At 39.1% G+C, this 19,444-nt stretch overlaps 1 protein-coding gene across 9 annotated transcripts in view; it reads right to left on the bottom strand.

The window, feature by feature from the left end:
• SNX24 (sorting nexin 24) overlaps positions 1-19,444 on the bottom strand; it is a 155,283-nt gene that overhangs the window by 72,424 nt on the left and 63,415 nt on the right. For 8 of the 9 annotated variants that reach the window (XR_012374187.1, XM_073878582.1, XM_073878581.1 and 5 more), the window contains one exon: positions 1,154-1,237. Coding sequence is in view for 8 of the 9 variants with exons in the window: in XM_073878582.1 (XP_073734683.1) it covers positions 1,154-1,237 (84 nt within the window). In the remaining variant the exon portion in view is untranslated. Of the gene's footprint in view, positions 1-1,153; positions 1,238-7,691; positions 7,771-19,444 lie in introns of all 9 variants that reach the window. The other variant, XM_073878583.1, reaches the window with a different exon arrangement.

Genomic DNA, 19,444 nt, shown 5'->3' with positions numbered 1-19,444 from the left:
TTCTTTTGGAAGCAAATCTGGACTTAACAAAATTTTAACTGCAGAATGACATGTATATTATTCCTTGCCATCGTCAGAGAAGAGTATAAAGAGGGAAAGAGTTTCACTAATTTCTCCATAATATCCTGTTAAAGTTTATACTCAATATTTCATTCTCCTGACTAAAAAAAAAAAAAAGTGGGGACGTTTAATTTTTAAAGAAACACTAAAGAACTTTTAATACAGAATAAGCACACTGTCTTGTCATTTATGTACTAACAGTTCCCAGAAAATTTAAGAGGTCTTTAATGAAATTAAAAGAACAGACTATATTTCTTCATATATTTACTTAGTATCTTCCCACCTAACTTCTTACCTAATAAAGTGACAGAAATGAAGAAAATGAATTAGGGCATACAGTTATGCGTGCGTTTATGTACATTCATGTATGTGTGTATATACACATAAACTTGTATATATATTCACAAGCTACGTCTAGTTATTAAGGTAATGTCAGCACCCCAATAACAATTCCTAACCTGTAAAACATTAAATTTTGGTAGAAAATAAAAAAAAAAACATTCACTCTTCTATTCTTTACTATTTCTCCCCAAACTCAGCTATTCCTTCTATATTCTTGTGTCTTTTCTCTAAGACTTGTAATGAAATGAACCCAAGAACTCGAACACCCATCTTGTCAAGTGGCCTTTACAATTCAAAAGAATTAAAAGAATTATACATGTTTTCCTTATACCCATTCACCAAAGAGTCCATGAATACATGTGCTGTATGTTACCTTTTCCAGGAACATGTAAGTGTAAGTTGCTTTTAATAAATTTCTCCCCGTAAAATCATCATCTGCTACTTTCTCTCCTTTTGGTAAAGCACATTGAGTCTATTTTATGGAGAGAGTGAGGTCTGAGTCTGATTCTCTGTGAGCTCTCACCTGCAAAAAAGCTTGCAACCTCCTATCTATTTATGTAAAAGATCTTAACAGAAAACCCACCTCCTCAGAAAGCACACCTTCGGGAGACTGAATAATTTAAAAGAAAACTTAATTCATGATCAAAGAAATCCTACTGTGCCAAGAACTATTCATGCTCTCAGAAAACAGAGAAAGCAGTCTTAACCTTATAGCATCTACCATATAAGGAAAAAGGAAAAAAAAAGTTACCTTTTTGTGCAAGGCATGAAATTCGCTGTACCTTTTTTCAACAAAATGTTTTCTTCCATTCATTAGCACTTCTATCTTAAATACCTAAGGAAAAAAAATTAAAAAGATTAATTCCACCAGTTCAAAACCCTCAAATGTCTGATGTGGTAAGTTTGTGACCATGATATATTTCATCCCTTTAATTACAGTAGCTGATCCCCTAAAACCCAGAAGACTCAGGAGACCCTGGTCCAACAGCACTGATTAATGAGCACTCAAGCCAAATGCTTTAGTTAGTACAAACTGAAGTATCCCCTTAACGTGTCTAAAAGCAACAGAAACTTAAACGCATTCACAGGCTCCTTAACTTTCTAATCAGAGCACATTCCTCCTTTAAAATTGTTTCACCAGATGAGCATGATGGTATTGAAATAAAGTGTTTGACAACAGCAAGAGCCTGGGAGAGATGGCAGGCCCCAGCATTCTGTTCTGGGTATTATGATGATGGCCATGCTGTGTCATCTATACGACAATCAGGCAAACAGCAGTGCATTTTAGGTTAATTTCTTCCTAACCTGCATATTCATCTCTAGTCTCAGCTGGGCCTATTCTGCTGTTTGCAAAACAAGGAAAATGTAGTAAAGGCTCATTTTCCCTGCATGATGCCAGTGACAGCTTGCACTCCCACCCCCAGAAGGTTGAAAGGCCAGAAGAAAAGGCTCTCTGGGTGCACTAATTAGCAAGCACTAACATGACATTTTCTTGGTTCTTAGGTCAGTGGGTCAAGACTGGGAACAAGGGATGAGAAATATCATGAAATGCTCATGAAAATACAATGTTAAGATGGGGTGGGGGCAGGATGCTTAGCAAGAAGGGAAGAGAAGGTGATCTGTTTTATTTTCAAGAGTATGTTTTTGACTCCTGTTTCGCTGAGCAAGATGTGGACAATGCCAAGATGATGGAATACTGTTCAATGAGTTAGTAAGCCTAATTTCTTGTTTCAGTTGCCCTTTTGGAAAAAACTAGAGTTGAGGTCACAGGACACGAGAAAGTATTAAAAGCATGCTAACTTTAAAGAAAACTAAAGTTAGCACATGAAACACATGGGCACACACTGTCATTATGAAAACAGACCCCCTACGGCTCTACATTTCTACCTCATATGTAAGTATGACCTTTTTGACAACTGTATCATCAAACACAAAATGTATTTGTAGATTTGTACTTCTTTGAATCAGAAACAAAATCTTGTGTTGTATGATTCAGCTTAAGAAACCTGCTTTTATTAAAGCAAATGGTAAATATTTACCAGTTTAATCAATATCTTATACTAACATTTAGTTTTTCAAGAAACCTCCCTAAAAATATTTTTCTTCGGTCAATTAGTGAAAATAGTCTCTTCTAAAAACAGATCCATACGTTTCAAAGTCTCAGAGGTACGTATACTATTTTTTAGAAAAATATTCTGTTTACTAATTCACAAAAGAAAATTCTTCTCCTTCAAAGACACTGCCAGGAATAGGAGGAGGAAAACACCCTGAGAAACACTAACAAAAGAAGCTCAGCTTCAACACACGGGCTTGGTTAATAGGACACAGAGTCCCTTTTTAGTGTCAGGCCCTGGAGTTAAATCAGGACAATGTGGGAGCAGAAGTACTTTCCATCTGCTGAAAGGCAGGAAAGAAATGAAGTTATGTTCCGAGTCTAGTTACATGAGGCGACATCCTAAAACCCACCACTTTAATTGGCACATTTGCTGCAGAGTCCACAGAAGGAGAAAGCTGAAGACTCGGAAAGGCTCAACCTACCGGGTCACCCTCTTGAAGGCCAGGGATGAGACACATTACACAGCGGCTGCCTCGTGGAATGTCATCCCTTCTATCGACCAGATGGCTCCATTACCAAGCTCCACAGTTACTTTTCAGGCACTCAATTCATGGAGGTGGCGGGGAGGGGGGCGGTTTGTACACATACACACACGCACCGTGCGTGGTGCATTTTCATGCTAATATTTTTATCCTGTTGCCATTTCAAAAATGCACAATAAACCTTAACATTGTTCAGACTTAAATTCTGGGAAAATATCTTGGAAAGGAAGTTGGTTAATCAGAATTTCCAGGACAATGTGAAGCAAGAAATGGAACCAATTCAATAAATCTTCTTTTCCTGAATTCCACAGCAGTTTTTTTTTTTTAAGAGTTTCTGATACATGTTGTCCCGCTCCCTGGAAAATCTTTTTCCTGCTTTGTTCTTCTGGCAAACTCTGAGCAGCTATTACCTACCTCTAAGATAGGGATAGCACAAGAAGATGCTGGGAAAGCATGCAGCACAGTATCTGGCATTCATTCATTTATTTATCTAGCAGATATTTACTGAGCGACTACAACGTACTCAGGACTTGCTCTAGGCTCTGGGGATTCAGCAGTGAACAAAAGAGGCAAGAGCTCAGGCTTCCAGGTGCATATATCCTATTTGGTGAGGGAGGCCAACTATAAACACATGAATGAATACAATGAAGTCAGGAAATAAAAAAGTCCTGTAGAGAACAAGGCAGCAGGGTAATGACATAGAGCTGAATGAGGGTGTGGTTTCAGACAGCACAGCGTCAGAGAAGGTCTCCCCAGGCAGTGCGGCGGCGAGAGGTACAACATCTGTACACAAATACCAGGAAAAAGTTGAATGTGGCTTTCTCTGGAGTTTCAGATTGGGAGTGGGTGGACAAAGACTTTCTTTTTCATTTCTGTTTTAAAAAAAAATTTTTTTTTTAAATTAGAGCCTAGAGCAGGGTGATTTCCATGTCTGGTCAAGATGGCGTTATCAGGGAGCAGATTTACCCTCCCACCAGAAACAACTCGAAATCTGTGGGAATGGTGGCTCTCAAGACATCAGACATGAGGAAATGAAGAAGAGTGAGCCCTATGGTCACCCAGTCGGAGCCCTGAGGGGAAGTGAGGGGAAGTCAGTTCCAAGGACAGGGTATTGGGCAAGAGTGAGCTGCACACAGAGAGGACTCCTGTGACCTACCAGAGGTCTCCCGCCAGCGTTCAGCCGAACGCTTGTCAACACGTGGGGTTGGGTAAACTTACCCAAGGACAGGAAGACATTAGAGAGAAGAGTGCTCAGAGCTCACAGATAACTGGGCACAGAGCCTGTTACCAAATGCCAGGGTAGAAAACCTCATAATTCCTGAAACATTAGTTAGAGTTCTCAGAAATGTCTTGCCTCAGTAGTGGGGCAAACTTAACAGTAGACTAAAGGCTCTTTTAGTCCAGTGTAAAAAATCTTAAAACAAGACCTAAAGAGTATAAACTGTTTCCAAGTAACTTAACCATATGCCAGGACAAAGCTTAAGAATATTTTTAGGAATCTAAAAATATCTAGGACCTAACAAGACAAAATTCACAGGGTCTGGCATCCCATCAAAAAGAGACAGGAAAATACAACTCATAATAAGAAGAAAAACCAATCAATAGAAACTGATCCAGAAATGACACAGATGATAAAATTAGTAGATGAAAGCATTAAAATCACTATTATAAGGCAGGTTCTTATATTTAAAAATCCAGAGGAAAGGGTGACGATGACCATGGGAGATACTAAAAAGACACACAGCAAGTCTGGGTCCCACTGATGAAATCAACAACATCTATGATTAAAACAAAAATAAACTGGATGGGATTTATAATAGACTAGACACTGCAGGATAAAAGGTAGGTGAGCTTAAAGACCCAGCAACAGAAACTGTCCCAAATGAAAGAAAGGGAAAAAAAAGCTAAAAAATAGCTAAACAGAGCATCAGTAAACTATGGGACAACTTGAAAGAGAAGAATATATGTATCATTGGAGTCCCCACTGGAGAGCAGAGATAGGAGACTGGGGCTGGCAGAAAAGACAAATATAGTTAAAGAAATCATGACCAAAATGTTTCCAAATTTGATGGAAACCATAACCCCACAGATCTAAAAAGACCAATGGATCCAAATACAAGAAACATGGGGGGAAAAAAAATCCAAGGCAAATCATAACTAAATTCTTTAAAACCAGTAAGAAAGAGAAAATCTGAAAAGCAGCCATGGGAAAAAAAGAGACATCAAGTAGAAAAGAAAAAAAGAGACATCAAGTAGAAACTCCATGATCCTGGAGTTCCGGGATCGAGTCCCGCATCGGGCTCCCTGCTCAGACAACATATCCAATATGGTAAGTTGGATACCATATTTCTTCAATATTTCCATAAATAACCAAGCATATAAGAGTGATTAAATGCATATATATTCCACTTATGTTTTACTGTCATAGTAATATCTTCTATGTAAAGTAGCATGTATAAAATAAAATGTACGAGTTAAGGCCAAAGTTTTAATCATTATTTTTAAAGCATTTCAGTACTTCTCCCCAGTCAAATAGCAATAACAAGAGTGACAACAAGGATTTTTCTAGCACTTTTTATGTGCAGGCACTGCTCCGAGCTCTTTGCTCATAATAACCACTCATTTAGTTCTCACCACCCCAAATGAAATAGGTAGCATTATCTCCATTTTACAGGTCAGGAAACTGAGGCAAAGATTAAGTAACTTGACCATAGTAGAGCTGCATTTTGAACCCAGCAACCTGGTCCTGAACCTGCCCTTCTAACCCCTGCACAATACTGACTGACTCCCAATGAACAGAGAGATTTCTTTAGATAGCCCCATTTCTTGGGGGAAATGTTCTGGAGTAAGGACAACACCTTCCATTCATTTCTCCCTGGAGGTTCTGTCCCCTAGATGGGCTTCTCAGGAGCATAAGACACTTGGCAAGGACAGGGCTTGTGGTGTCATGAGGTCTTTACCCTCAACTCTTTGGAGGCTGTGCTCCTTTCAATGGAACCAGACCACTGATCTCTATAAAAAGCATACAACTTTGTAGAGTAGAAGGGTACTTTTTTATATTACCTCCTCCTGTCAGGATCTGTGCCCACACTGCCCCCTCAAACTCCTTATACTGTGGTTCCAAATGTTAGCTTGTATGGTTTTCGCTTAAAAAAAAAAAAATAGTATGTACTCATCAAAAAACGTTTCAAAAATTCCAAAGACTGTAAACTTAAAAGTATAAGTTTCTTATATAAGAGACTTGTATAAGTCCGTGCCAACTCAAGAAGGATCTTAAATATCCTTTCACGAACTGTCCCCATGCATATAAGCTCTGTATGTACACATGTATACAGAATTTGTTACTTTCTTACACAACTGTAGCCACATCATACAGTCCTAATACCTCACTTCTTCTACAAATTTTTTTACCTTATTTTATTTATTTAGTACATGTTGAACATCTTATCAGCGCATTTTGCAATGCCTAACTCTTTAATGGCTACCTAGTACTACTATGTATAATTGTTACCATACTTTATTTAATCAGGACACTAAGGGAGATATTAAGTCACTGTACTATTTTGTACCATACATATTCATGTATGTTTATATACATATATAAGTATATGTTTATATATGTATGTATATGTGTATGTTTATATAGTTGATGCATGAACAATACAGGGGTTAGGGGTACCAACCCCCCATGCAATCGAAAACCCATGTATAACTTTTGACTCCCCAAAAACTTAACTACCAATAGTCTACAGTTGACTGGAAGCCTTCCTAATAGCATAAACAGTTGATTAACACTATTTATATGTTACATGTATTGTATACTGTATTCTTACAATAAAGTAAGCTGGAGAGAAGAATATGTTAAGAAAATCATAAAGAGGGGCTCCTGGGTGGCTCAGTCGGTTAAGTGTCTGCCTTTGGCTCAGGTCATGATCCCAGAGTCCTGGGATCGAGTCCCGCATCGGGCTCCCTGCTCAGTGGGGAGCCTGCTTCTCCCTCTCCCTCTGCCTGCTGCTCCCCCTGCTTGTGCTCTCTCTGTCAAATAAATAAAATAAAATCTTTTTAAAAAAGGAAAAAAATCAAAAAGAACAAATACATTTACAGTACTATACTATATTTATTGAAAAAAATCCACATAGAAGTGGACCCACACAGGGCGCCTGGGTGGCTCAGTTGGTTAAGTGACTGCCTTTGGCTCAGGTCATGATCCTGGAGTTCCGGGATCGAATCCCGCATCGGGCTCCCTGCTCAGTGGGGAGTCTGCTTCTCCCTCTGACCCTCCCCCTCTCATGTGCTCTCTCTCTCTCTTTCTCTCTCTCAAATAAATAAAATCTTTAAAAAAAAAAAAGAAGTGGACCCACACAGTTCAAATACACACTGTTCCATGGCCAACTGTATATGTTTATGTATTTTATTGTTGCTGTAAATGTAATTACTTACACACACACACGATAAATTACCAAAAACTTTGCCAAATTTACCCCCACTCAAATCTACAAAGTTACACAACAGCTAACAGGATATGGAATGCCTGGCCCATCCTAACCAACACTTGATATTAGTCACTTTGGAAGCTGATAAGCGAAATGAGAATTAATTGGATGTATTTTAACCAGTGTGTACAGTGGCGTAAGTTTCCATTCCGACTATCTCATATAAAATCACACAGAGGTCCCACCTCCCTGTCTCACCATCTATTCTTGGAGATAAGGCTTGTCCTCAAAGATTTCCAGAAATCCCTCTGTATAAAGCAAGGAAGGCTTCACGTAACTAAAAAGACAGATTAAGGCTTCCATTTAGGTTTGCTTAAAAAAAAAAAAAAAAAACCACACACACACACACATCACAAATTATATTATTCATGTGACTAAATTCTAGCCATAGTCCTGGGAACATTATTAAGTCATTAAATTTAAGTTGAAAAGGAAAACAGATATGTTAAAGACAAGATTTCCATTCCTAAGTGCAGTTTTGATTACATGTTCGAGCCGATTTTTTTCCTTTGTGATAGTATCTCTGCAATTAAACTGGAAGTCCATGATAAAATATTTCAAAATTTGGGTCTACACCCAATTTTCCATGGATATATTTTAAGAAATAAACTTAAGCTAAAGAAGGACTTAACCCATATTCTAAGTTGAATGGCCTCCTGACTTCAGAAGCTCATACTTCACAAAGTTATTCACTTCTAATCAAAGCAAAAACAAAGTTTTTCCTTTAACAGGCTAAAAATATCTAATAAATAATTTAAATGCCTTCCAACTACAGTGGAGATTCTATATACAAGTAAAGCTTGGGGTGCCTGGGTGGCTCAGTCAGTTAAGAATCTGCCTTTGGCTCAGGTCATGATCCCAGCGTCCTTGGGATCGAGTCCCATGTTGATCTTGCTCAGCGGGGAGTCTGCTTCTCCCTCTCCCTGTCTGCCACTCCCCCAGCTTGTGCTCATGCTCTCTCTCTCTGTCAAAAAAATAAATAAAATCTTTTTAAAAAGCACATACAAAATAAATAAATAAATAGATAGATAAATAAATAAAGCAAGCTTAAAGTCCAGTGCTCCAAGTGGTTTGGGTCACAAAATTGTTATGCTGAGAACATGAGACATACACAAAGGACAACTACCAGCTTCAAATATGACTCTTCTTATGTATGTTTTCATACTTGCTCATTTAGAACAACATGCCCCAAATATTAACTCTGGGCTTGAAATAGTCTCTTTCTTTCTTTCTTTTTTTTTTTTTTTGATTTTATTTATTTATTTGAGAGAGAGAGAATGGGAGAGAGAGAGCACATCAGAGGGAATAGGGTCAGAGGGAGAAGCAGACTCCCTGCCGAGCAGGGAGCCCGATGCGGGACTCGATCCTGGGACTCCAGGATCATGACCTGAGCCGAAGGCAGTCGCTTAACCAACTGAGCCACCCAGGCGCCCTTGAAATAGTCTCTTTCTTGACTAGGAATAAGCAAGAAAGATAAAATAAAATTTAAAAGGTTGTTATTTCACTTACAAAAAGTTATACCTCTAAAAGACCCATTTACTGTGTGCCTATTGTGGGCCAGGCTCTTAGCAGGTATGAATTCACATGACAGTTCTTTTATGAGGGAAAGATCGTCAGAAACCCTCTAATTATAAATTATTATGATATTCAATGACTAGGTATACAGTTCAATAAAACCAGTGTAAAAATTTAATTTGTTCTTATTCTGAGCCTTAAATCATATTTCCTCTAATCCAAGATGCCACATTGATCAACTGAGAGACATTATTAATTTTATTATATTTGGTTGCAGAGAAACTGCTAATAGCTTTCTTCATGCCTTAGAAAACATGTAAATTTCATGAATTTTAAAATGTTTTTAAGAAAAAGGTAAACTGTTTCAAATAAACCACTGCTTAAGGAAAAAGAACAGTTCTATAAGTAATTGCCACTAGAGAACATCTCTGTAAGAACTGGGCATGAATAAATGTGTTTATTTTTTTAAAATGCTTCTTTGCAAAGAAAATTCATGACATCTTTTGGGGTGACCCCCCAAGTAAGAAAAATCTCTGATGAAAAAACAAAAAATAATAAGAAAACAAACTTAGAACAAGAGTAAATACCAAAGACAAAAGAAATCTAAGTTTCCTAAGCTGGGAAGATCAAAAGTATTTACCGTATCACAGGGAAAAATAAGGTATCTACCTACTCTGGGTTTTTTTTTTTTTAATTACAATAATGAAGAAAAAAAAAAAACACTGGCAAAATACAGATAAAAAAAGCAGGAACAAAGATTAAGATGACCCCAAACTTTTTCTCTGCCACCCTAAATGCCTCCCCTACAAAATGTGGACCAGTGTCAGCAAAGTTTTATTAGAGAATTATTTCATAATCATCCAAGTTATTATGCACATGGAAAGGCACAAAAAGGCCACCTTGGCTGTGGGCAAACTCAGAAAATGAATAACCCACACGTACTTTTTTTTTTTTTTAAGATTTTTAATTTACTTATTTGAGAGAGAGAGCGCACACGCATGGTCCATTCGAGTGGGGAGAGGGGCAGAAGGAGAGGGAGGATCCTTGAGCAGACTCCCTGCTGAGGGACCTGGGGCTCGGTCCCAGAACCCTGAGATCATGACCTGAGCCAAAACCAAGAGTTGGCTGCTTACCCAACTGAGCCACCCAGACACCCCAACCCCCCACAAACTTTTTGCAAAAAATTACTGAAGATGTAGAATTATTGTCAATGGATAGATGAAGCACAACAAAGAACTCAAAAATATTTAAAAGTAACATATTTGTATATATTTAATATATATACTTATTTTTATATATTTATGCTTTATATAGTTTTAAATATATTTAATATATTTTAATATTTTAAATGTATAATTTATATTTGATATCTAAAATATGATATACAATAAAATAATAAATATATATAAATATATACTAAAGTATATATCAAAAAGTATATTAAAAATAATACAAAAGGCTAGCCATTGTTTTTGTCACCATTAAAGACTATTTTGCGGGGACACGGAAAATGAATACAGAGGCAGGCAACATTATCCAGTGCCTACTATCAGGAGGAGGCTGAGGACATCCCCCAGCAGGAAGCACACAAGGGTTCCATGATCACATGGACACAGCTTCCTCACAGGCTACTCTGTTGCTCGAGTCTACACAGAAAGCACTTGTGGCTGAAGTATTTGGTACACAGACAAATAAGAGTCTCCAGAAATCCACAGAAAACCTGGTTTGAAATTTTAGTTTCATATGCCTTCAAGGTTTGATGGTAAATGATCTCTAACACAGAATTCCACACCCAGGCAAATTTTCCACAAAGAGAAGGTAAAGTGCTCTTTTCAGATACACAGGAACATTTTATAGATTATGTAGACTCTGATGACATTTTCTTTGAAGTTACTTCTTAAAAATGGAATTTAAAGGAGAAGCCAAAAAACTGTGCCCCTAACCTAGAATGAAAATGCTGGAAAAATCCTAAAATGGCAGCTTGGTAGCCTGAAAAATATTCAAATTAGAGTAAGAAGCCAGAGGGTTCCAAGAAGCATGCCGAAGAAAATGGGTATGATTAATATCAATTATAGATAATAAGCCTCTAGTGATGGTGTCAAGATGTTCACCTCTGTGAAGGAAAAAAATAAAAAGCCGCTTAAAAATTCCAAGAAAACCAACCAAACAAAATGGATACAATTCCAAATACAATTCCAGTATACAATTCCAAATATAAAGCAAAATAAATGTAACAAGATTTGGTACAGCCCAGAGAAGAGTGGCTGTTTGAGATAATGCTGGGAACAGTCTCCACTGAGCAGATTTTATAATTTATAAGGGGACATTTCATCCTCCACTTGATTACACAAGTGAAAATATCATAAACATACATACAAACACATATAATATTGGGAACACCAACTATTGTACTCAGTTTTTAGAATCAACCTATACAACATAACACAATTCTTTTCATAGAACAGATTGTAAACATTTTTTTGTCAATATAAAAGGTAATGATGTAACTAGCAGAAAACAGGAGGTGAATGGGGAAAGAAAGCAAATGGGGTACAAATTGTTTTCATCTTATATAACTGGTAGTCAAAGGATACTGCGAAAAATTGGTGAGGGAAGTGCTTCAAGTTACAATGTAATAAAGTCATGATGTTCATTTTTACTGATGAAACTGAAATCAATACATAGTGGGAACTGAGTAGGGAGGGGAGATAATACAGGGGTGTGTAAACTCAGTTTGCATTTCAAAGTGGAGGGACACTAAAGATTTTCCAAGACTGAGACATCAAAAAACAGAGCTTTGGATATACTATTTAGAGTCTGGGTGCTTAAAACAAATAAGCAACGATTTAACTAACTTGTGGCTCTAGAAGGTGTTAGATACATGTTGTCTTTCCTTTTACATGTTTATGTAGTATGGGAAGTTTTTCCATGTGTATATATATTGCTTTCAAATATCCTAATAATGACATTGTCTCTGCTAAATGTTTTAGTTTTAAATCTCTCTGGTTATAAAGGGAAAATTTTTTTTGAGTTTAGTGATATTTATAGAATTACAGGTTTTCAGTCTAAACCCTAGTACTGACTAATTTTAGCTGCAGCTGACTGATTATTTGATTATGAAGTCTTCAGTTTTCTTTTCCTCTTAAGCTGTATCTGTATGACACAAATCCAATCAATCACTTCAGGGTGAGGGGAAAAATGCACTCAAATACACCAGGTCATACATGTTGATTGGCTAACATAGTTTTTCATTAGTTTTGATATCATATAACTTTGACTTAGACTTTCTGTAGAAAGTGAATAGTGATGGTTCTTTGCTTACCTGAACTGTCGTGACAATACATCAAATATTATGTTAAACAAGCATTCCGAAAGATAGATGCTTTATAAGCTCTATTATTCTCTCTTATATCCTGCTTTGAAAGAAGGAAAAGAGATAAATTTTATCTGCACTACTTGGGCAAATCTCTAAATATCCTGGAGCCATAATATCTCCATTAATAAAATAAGAATAATAAAAGGATGTCACACTGTATTAGTTTGTGGGATAATAAATGTCTTGGTGCTTTCTGAGATGCTTGGAAATGGAAGGAATGATTGCTAATTATGAAGTGGGGCAACAAAGTGTCCAGCAGGAAGCACAGAATGGTCTTCATGAGCATTTGAGGACCGCCTTCTTCACGGGTTGCCAGAGGAAGAGACTTGTGGTTGAAACAGCTTGTCATATATAGAAGAGCAAAAAGAATCCATCATATTTCCCTCAAATTATCTATCTATAAATGGCATCTCCTTATCACAAGCTCATAGCTTCTACAAAAAGAAGCAACTCTTCCATCTGCCTCCAAAATCCTCCACAATCTGCCCCAACCCATCAACCCATCTTGTGTTCCAAAGCTGTCCTGTAGCCAATCACAGACAACTCCATCCTAGGTCCTCCCTAATCGAGGCACCAATTGCACAGAGCATGCTCACCTACCCTAGTGCTTCCACTCACAAGTGAGCCTTTCCAGGCCCAGGAGTCCCATCCTAGGGTCCATCCAGCCTCTACTCCAGAGCCTTCTGCAGCTTTAGGCATCACTGTCTTCCATACCTTCCCCTTAAACAGATCATCTAAATGGCATAATCTTATTATTTAAAGTGCAGTCATATTCTTTAAATTTCAGCCAATGTATTCCTATCAACTATTTCATATTATACGTATTATATGCCCCAAATAAACTGGACTCTTTTTTAGGAGAAAATAATCACCAAGAAGAACCTACAACACTGTTATAAGGAAGCATTTATAATATACACTAATTGAAAAAGCAGGAGAAAATATTTTATCCATACAAAGCTGTTGACTATATAAAATACGCATAACAGATGACAAAGGACATCAGTCAAATGGATGTCTGAGAGACAGAATTACAAATTATTATAATTTTCCCTATAATCTACATTTTTTCATTAGAGCACACATACATTATTCTTATAATTAGAAAAATTTTATCTAAATTGTATCTAATTCTGCCTTCTGAAGTCCTACTGGAGTAAATGTAATAAATGACAATTACTCATTTTTTTTAAATGTCTTTTTTTTTTAAAGATTTTATTTATTTATTTGAGAGAGAGAATGAGAGAGAGAGAGAGCACGAGAGGGAAGAGGGTCAGAGGGAGAAGCAGACTCCCCGCTGAGCAGGGAGCCCAAGGCGGGACTCGATCCCAGGACTCCAGGATCATGACCTCAGCCGAAGGCAGTCGCTTAACCAACTGAGCCACCCAGGTGCCCAACAATTACTCATTTTTTAACACAAACATCAAGATCATACAAAATTCATTTATGTAATTCCTCAGATATTTACTGGACATCTTCTATATGCCAAGTACTTTGCTATGCTCTGTATTAGTAACAATAGCAATAGCAGCAACTAACATTTTTTTTAAATGTTGCTCTTTTATTAATTTATTTTTATTTTCAGGAGGCTCCATGCCCAGTTTGAGACCCCGAGATTAAGAGTTGCATGCTCTACCGAGCCAGCCAGGTGCCCCTAACATTTTTGAGTGCTTCCTATGTACTGTGCACTAAAGCACTTTCATTTATTAAATGGCTTAACCTATAAGAAACCCTGTGAGGTAGGTACTATTATTATTCCCACTCAAAATGCAAGGAAACCAAACCATGGAATGGATTTATAAACTCACATAGTCTGGTTCCACAGTCCACCATCAACTAGCTATAGAAACGGTGGCAAGCAAACCCCTCATCCTAGCCTAGTTCAGGTGCCTGAACACTAGAAAGAAAGCAATTAATAAAGTAGCCAAAACAATATATAATTCTGATGTATGATACAAACTATAAAGGCAAAGTATAAAAAGCTCTCTGAGCCGTACTCAATATAAAACATATATTTTTAAAAATCTATGTGCATTAAGGGAAAATAGGATTTACTCTCGGGAATCCGGGAAGCTTTCCTTCAAGAGCTGATGTTTCTGAACAGACCTAGAGTAAAGGTAGGCAAAGAGGAAGGGGACACACTAGACAGAGCAAGTGCAAAGGCCCTGAAGCAGCAGGTGACAGGAGGGAGCAGTTGAGTGCAGTGCAGCCAGCATGGAAGGTCAGCATCCATTAGAGGCTGGACAGAAGACAGTGAGCTCCATTCAATGGCTTGACAAGGACAATTACCTAGCATGCGTCAGGCTCCGTTCTAATCCCTGGAGACGCAACAGTGACAGACCCTAAGATCCCCAACAAAGCTTATTTACATTTAAATGGAAGAGGGACACAGACAATCACAGAGGTAAATGCAGATTGGCTGGTAAATGCTACCAAGGAAAACAGATCCAGGTAATGAGGACAGAGAGGGCCTGGAGGAGAGAGCATGAATGGCTGTTATGCGGGGTGGTCAGGCAAGGTCTTACAGATAAAGTCCTATCTGAGTAGAGAACTTGTATGAGTCTTCTCTTCCTGCTGTACAAACACAACGCTCCATTTCTTCTCTCATATTTGTAGGGGTGAGAAGTCCAGTGTACTTGGCTGGCTTCTCTGCTTCAAGTCTCATGGGGCTAAAATCAAGGTACTGGTGGGGCTGCGTTCCCTTTGGGGGTTCACTGGGAGAAAAGGTTTCCACTTCCTTGTGGTTACAGGACTGGGGTCCCTGTTCCCTTGCTGGCTGTGAGCTGAGTACACAGCTGCCAGCTTCTAGAAGCTGCCTGCATTCTTTGGCTCGTGGCCCCCTTTCTCCATCTTCAAAGCCAGCAACAACAGTCCTTCTCAGGTGTTCTCTGATCTGCTCTTCTGCTGCTGCTTCCACTTTTAAGGACTCACGTGACGATGCTGGGCACAGCCAGATAATGCAAAAATAGGCTCCGTAACCTTAACCACATCTATGATGCCCCTTCTGCACAGAAGGTGACAGGTCTGGGGACCAGGATGTAGACATCCTTGGAGGTCCATTATTCCCTTTCCATAGGCCTGAAGGAAGTGAGAATATCTGGGGGTGGGCAGAGGGGCTCCACGCAAATCCCTGACATGTTTGTGAGCCTGGAGCGATCAGGAGGGAGGAGGGTTAGTTAAAGAGGTCTGAGTAGTGGTGCGGAGAGGTGAGTGAAAGCAGAAACAAGAGGGCAGCCTGGTAACTGAAAGTGGAGTCTGTTTACAAAATGAGGACTCAAATATAACGGTGAGCTCTGGGGTCTGAGCAAGCAGATGGATGGTGGTGCCATGCTGAGCTGGGAAGACTGGGCATCAACCAATCTATGGCAGTTAAAGGGAGCTCATGGTAAGTCCGAGATGCGTGTGAGACACCAAGGGAAGATATGGAGCAGCAATGAATGTAGACCCTGGGTCTCAGAGATATAAATTTGGAAGTCATCAGAGTGTGAATGTAATTTAAAGCCAGAAGACCGGATCTGATCACGTAGGAAGAGATGCTTATTTAGGGGTGTTGAGATCATAATGGGGTTTATGGTTTTAACATTGTAGCAATGAGAAGCCTCTGCTGCATTTTAAAAAGCTTTCCTCTTCCAAATCAAACTTCTCCAGCTCCTAGAGCTGTCCTTCAGATGACCTGTTGTTCCGGTCCTGCACTACGACCATCTTTTGGAGAAAACACAGTTTGGCACTGTTTCTTCTAAAATGTTGAATCCAAGATGTAAGGAAATACAGGCATTCCCCAATTAATGAATGGATTGCATCTCCAAAGTCCATAGTTGAAGTGGTATAAATCTCAGCAAGGATTTTCTCATAGAATAAGTCTAAAAGATTCCAACCCATTAAAAAACCCCTAGTTAGCCCATAATCTGCATAAATTACAGTATTAACATTATCATTTCGCCCATCAGATTCGCAGTGTAACACAGTGGTTAAAAGTTCTAGATCTTGGGTGCCTGGGTGGCTCAGTTGTTAAGCGTCTGCCTTCGGCTCAGGTCATAATCCCAGGGTCCTCAAATCAAGCCCCACATCGGGGTCCCTGCTCAGCGGGAAGCCTGCTTCTCCCTCTCCCACTCCCCCTGCTTGTGTTCCCTCTCTCGCTGTGTCTCTCTCTCTGTCAAATAAATAAATGAAATCTTTAAAATAAATAAATAAAAATAAAAGTTCTAGGTCTTGAATCAAACTGCCTGGGTTTGAATCCTGTCTGTTCTCTTGCTCTCCACCGGGCTCTATTAACACTCCATGATTTGGGGCAAGTTATTTAACATGTCCCAATGTTAAATGTCAAGTTCCTCGGCTACAACACAGAGCTTCTGAAGGTACCTTTCAGACAGGTTTACCATAAGGATGAAATGTGATGATCAATGTAAATAATTTGCCCCACTGTCTGGCATTTAGCAGGAATCCAAACAAGAATGTCACCTGCTGAAGTCATTATCAACATCTAGTCATGGCTGCAACTGTTTCTCTGCCAAAGCGGCCCTTGGCAATCCTCTATCAGATCACACTACTCCCCTGCTGACATGTTTCCAGTGGATTTCCATCACTCCTAGAATTCAGGTCCTCACCCCGCACTACCAGGCCCCACACCCCTCAGCTCCACAGCCCATCCCATTTCTCTAGCACACCCCTCTTCCTCCCCCTGGCCCAGCTGTGCCAACCTCCTTGCTGACTATCAAAGGTATGGAGCACATTCCCAACTCTAGGATCTGAAGTGCTTCTACCTGAAAGCTTTCCCCTCATTTTGTTCAACTGCTGTTCCCAGTCACTTTATCTGAGGGGTCACACTACTCCATCTAAATCACCGACTCTAGTCCTCCCCATTCTTGATCCCCAGACCTGGCCTTATTTTTCCGCTTTGCACGTGTGCCATAGGTTAGCAGTCTCACACACACACACACACACACACACACGCACGCACGCACGCACAATCACACAACGTTGGTTGGTTTATTGTCTGTTCTTCCACTAAATTCCAAGCTCCATAAGGACAGGCACCTCACCTATTTTGTTCACTGTTAGAGCCCCACTGTCTTCAACAGCACCGGGCAACAGAACAGGCTGAATCTACGATGTAAATGAGGAAGGAAAGAGAGAAAGAACACGTGAGCAAGTAATTAACAGGAGGACAACACACTGGGATGAACATGACTGCACCTCAGGTCAGCTCAGCAGTCTTACTGCAAAAAACGTAAGATGAGTTATTTTTGTTAGGAAGAACAATCAGTAAGTTAGGCATGACAGAGGCAGATTCTGCAGAATAAGATGGTTTCTTACAGAAAATCTGTTGTAGTTGGTCAAAAGAATACTGTTCATGAGGACCTGAAGGCGATGAAGATAGTTTTGAAATAGAACTCTTTTATTAAAAAGAAACTGGTAGTCTTTTTTTTTCTAGTTTGTATTTCACTTTCTAAGGAAACTATCAGTCTTGGAGTGCCTGGGTGGCTCAGTTGTTAAGCGTCTGCCTTCGGCTCAGGTCACGAGCCCAGGATCCTGGGATCGAGCCCCGCATCGGGCTCCTTGCTCAGCGGGAAGGAGCTTCTCCCTCTCCCGCTCTCTCTGCTTGTGTTCCTTCTCTCACTGTGTCTCTCTCTGTCAAATAAATAAATAAAATCTTAAAAAAAAATAAAGAGGGGCGCCTGGGTAGCTCAGTCGTTAAGCGTCTGCCTTCGGCTCAGGTCATGATCTCAGGGTCCTGGGATCGAGCCCCACATCAGGCTCCCTGCTCAGCGGGAAGCCTGCTTCTCCCTCTCCCTCTCCCACTGCTTCTGTTCCCTCTCTGTGTCTCTCTCTGTCCAATAAATAAATAAAAAAATCTTAAAAAAAATTAAAAAAAATAAAGAAACTCTCAGTCTTAATAATTAGTACCATTTTATGTAATATATGGTGATTAACATAACAATAAAAAATTAAAAAAAATAATTAGTACCATTTTGTAGAAGCTACACGATATGGCAGATAGACCAATCCAGAGTCAGACACACCTGACATCCAGATCTGCCACTTGCTACTTGTGCTTCCTTACAGATGTGGCTTATCCACTTTGAGCCTTAATCTCCTCATATGTAAAATAAAGAAGATAATACCCACTGTTTGGGGCTGGTGATGGAGTAAATAAATAAGACAAGGTATATAAAGCATTTAGCACCCAGCCTGGCATATGGTTGGTACCCCATACATTCTAGTATCTTCCTGAGTACCATTGGGTTTCTTACAAATCTAAATGGAATCTGAGGCTATTAATTGCCTTTATTTCTCCAACACACCATGAAGTACCATGATGCACTAGGCTTATTTCTTAAAAAAACATATTCTTAACAACAAAAAAACCATGCAAAAGATCAAAAACTTTAAAGCATTCTCTATATAGATATACATACACACAAGTACATGTACATTTATATATATAGATATGTAGGCAGATACAATTTTTTTAACCAAAAAGGTGTAAAGAGTAAGCTTGAATGGCTGAAAATTACTGGCCTCATTCATGATAAGTCAGGCTCCATATTTCTATAGGACCAAGAAGATGAAATCCAAGATCCTCCTGTGTTCTCCCAATACTCCCAATACATTTATTAGACCTCAGAAAGGGAAGGCTGCTTGGCTTTGAAATATGGGCAGAGAGCAGGTAGAGAGGGACAAGCTCTATGCCCATGAAAGGATGCAGACCATTTTGTTAATTCTACAACTTAAGATCCTAAAAAGACACCCCGTTGTTCCTGTTGAGGGCAAAGAAGCTTCTTCTGTTCTACTGACAGGTGCTAGAGAGGATCTGTCTGTATTTTTAAAATGCCCACCTACAAGAAGAAAGTAAGCTCTTAAAGACTATAGAACTCTAAGTCTTCTTTCAAAGCTCAGAATTTCAATCCTTCTTAAGAAAAAATATTTATCAAGTGTTTTACTGTCCCAATATAAGCTTGGTTTAAAACTGTTACACTTGGGGGGCGCCTGGATGGCTCAGTCATTAAGCGTCTGCCTTTGGCTCAGGTCATGATCCCAGGGTCCTGGGATAGAGCCCCGC

The sequence above is a fragment of the Callorhinus ursinus genome, unplaced genomic scaffold, assembly GCF_003265705.2.
Source record: "Callorhinus ursinus isolate GAN/ISIS: 27379988/994484 unplaced genomic scaffold, GSC_fseal_2.0 scaffold30, whole genome shotgun sequence".
Lineage (NCBI taxonomy): Eukaryota > Metazoa > Chordata > Mammalia > Carnivora > Otariidae > Callorhinus > Callorhinus ursinus.
Note: the sequence above shows the minus strand (reverse complement) of the source record. Positions and strands in the feature narration are given on the sequence as shown.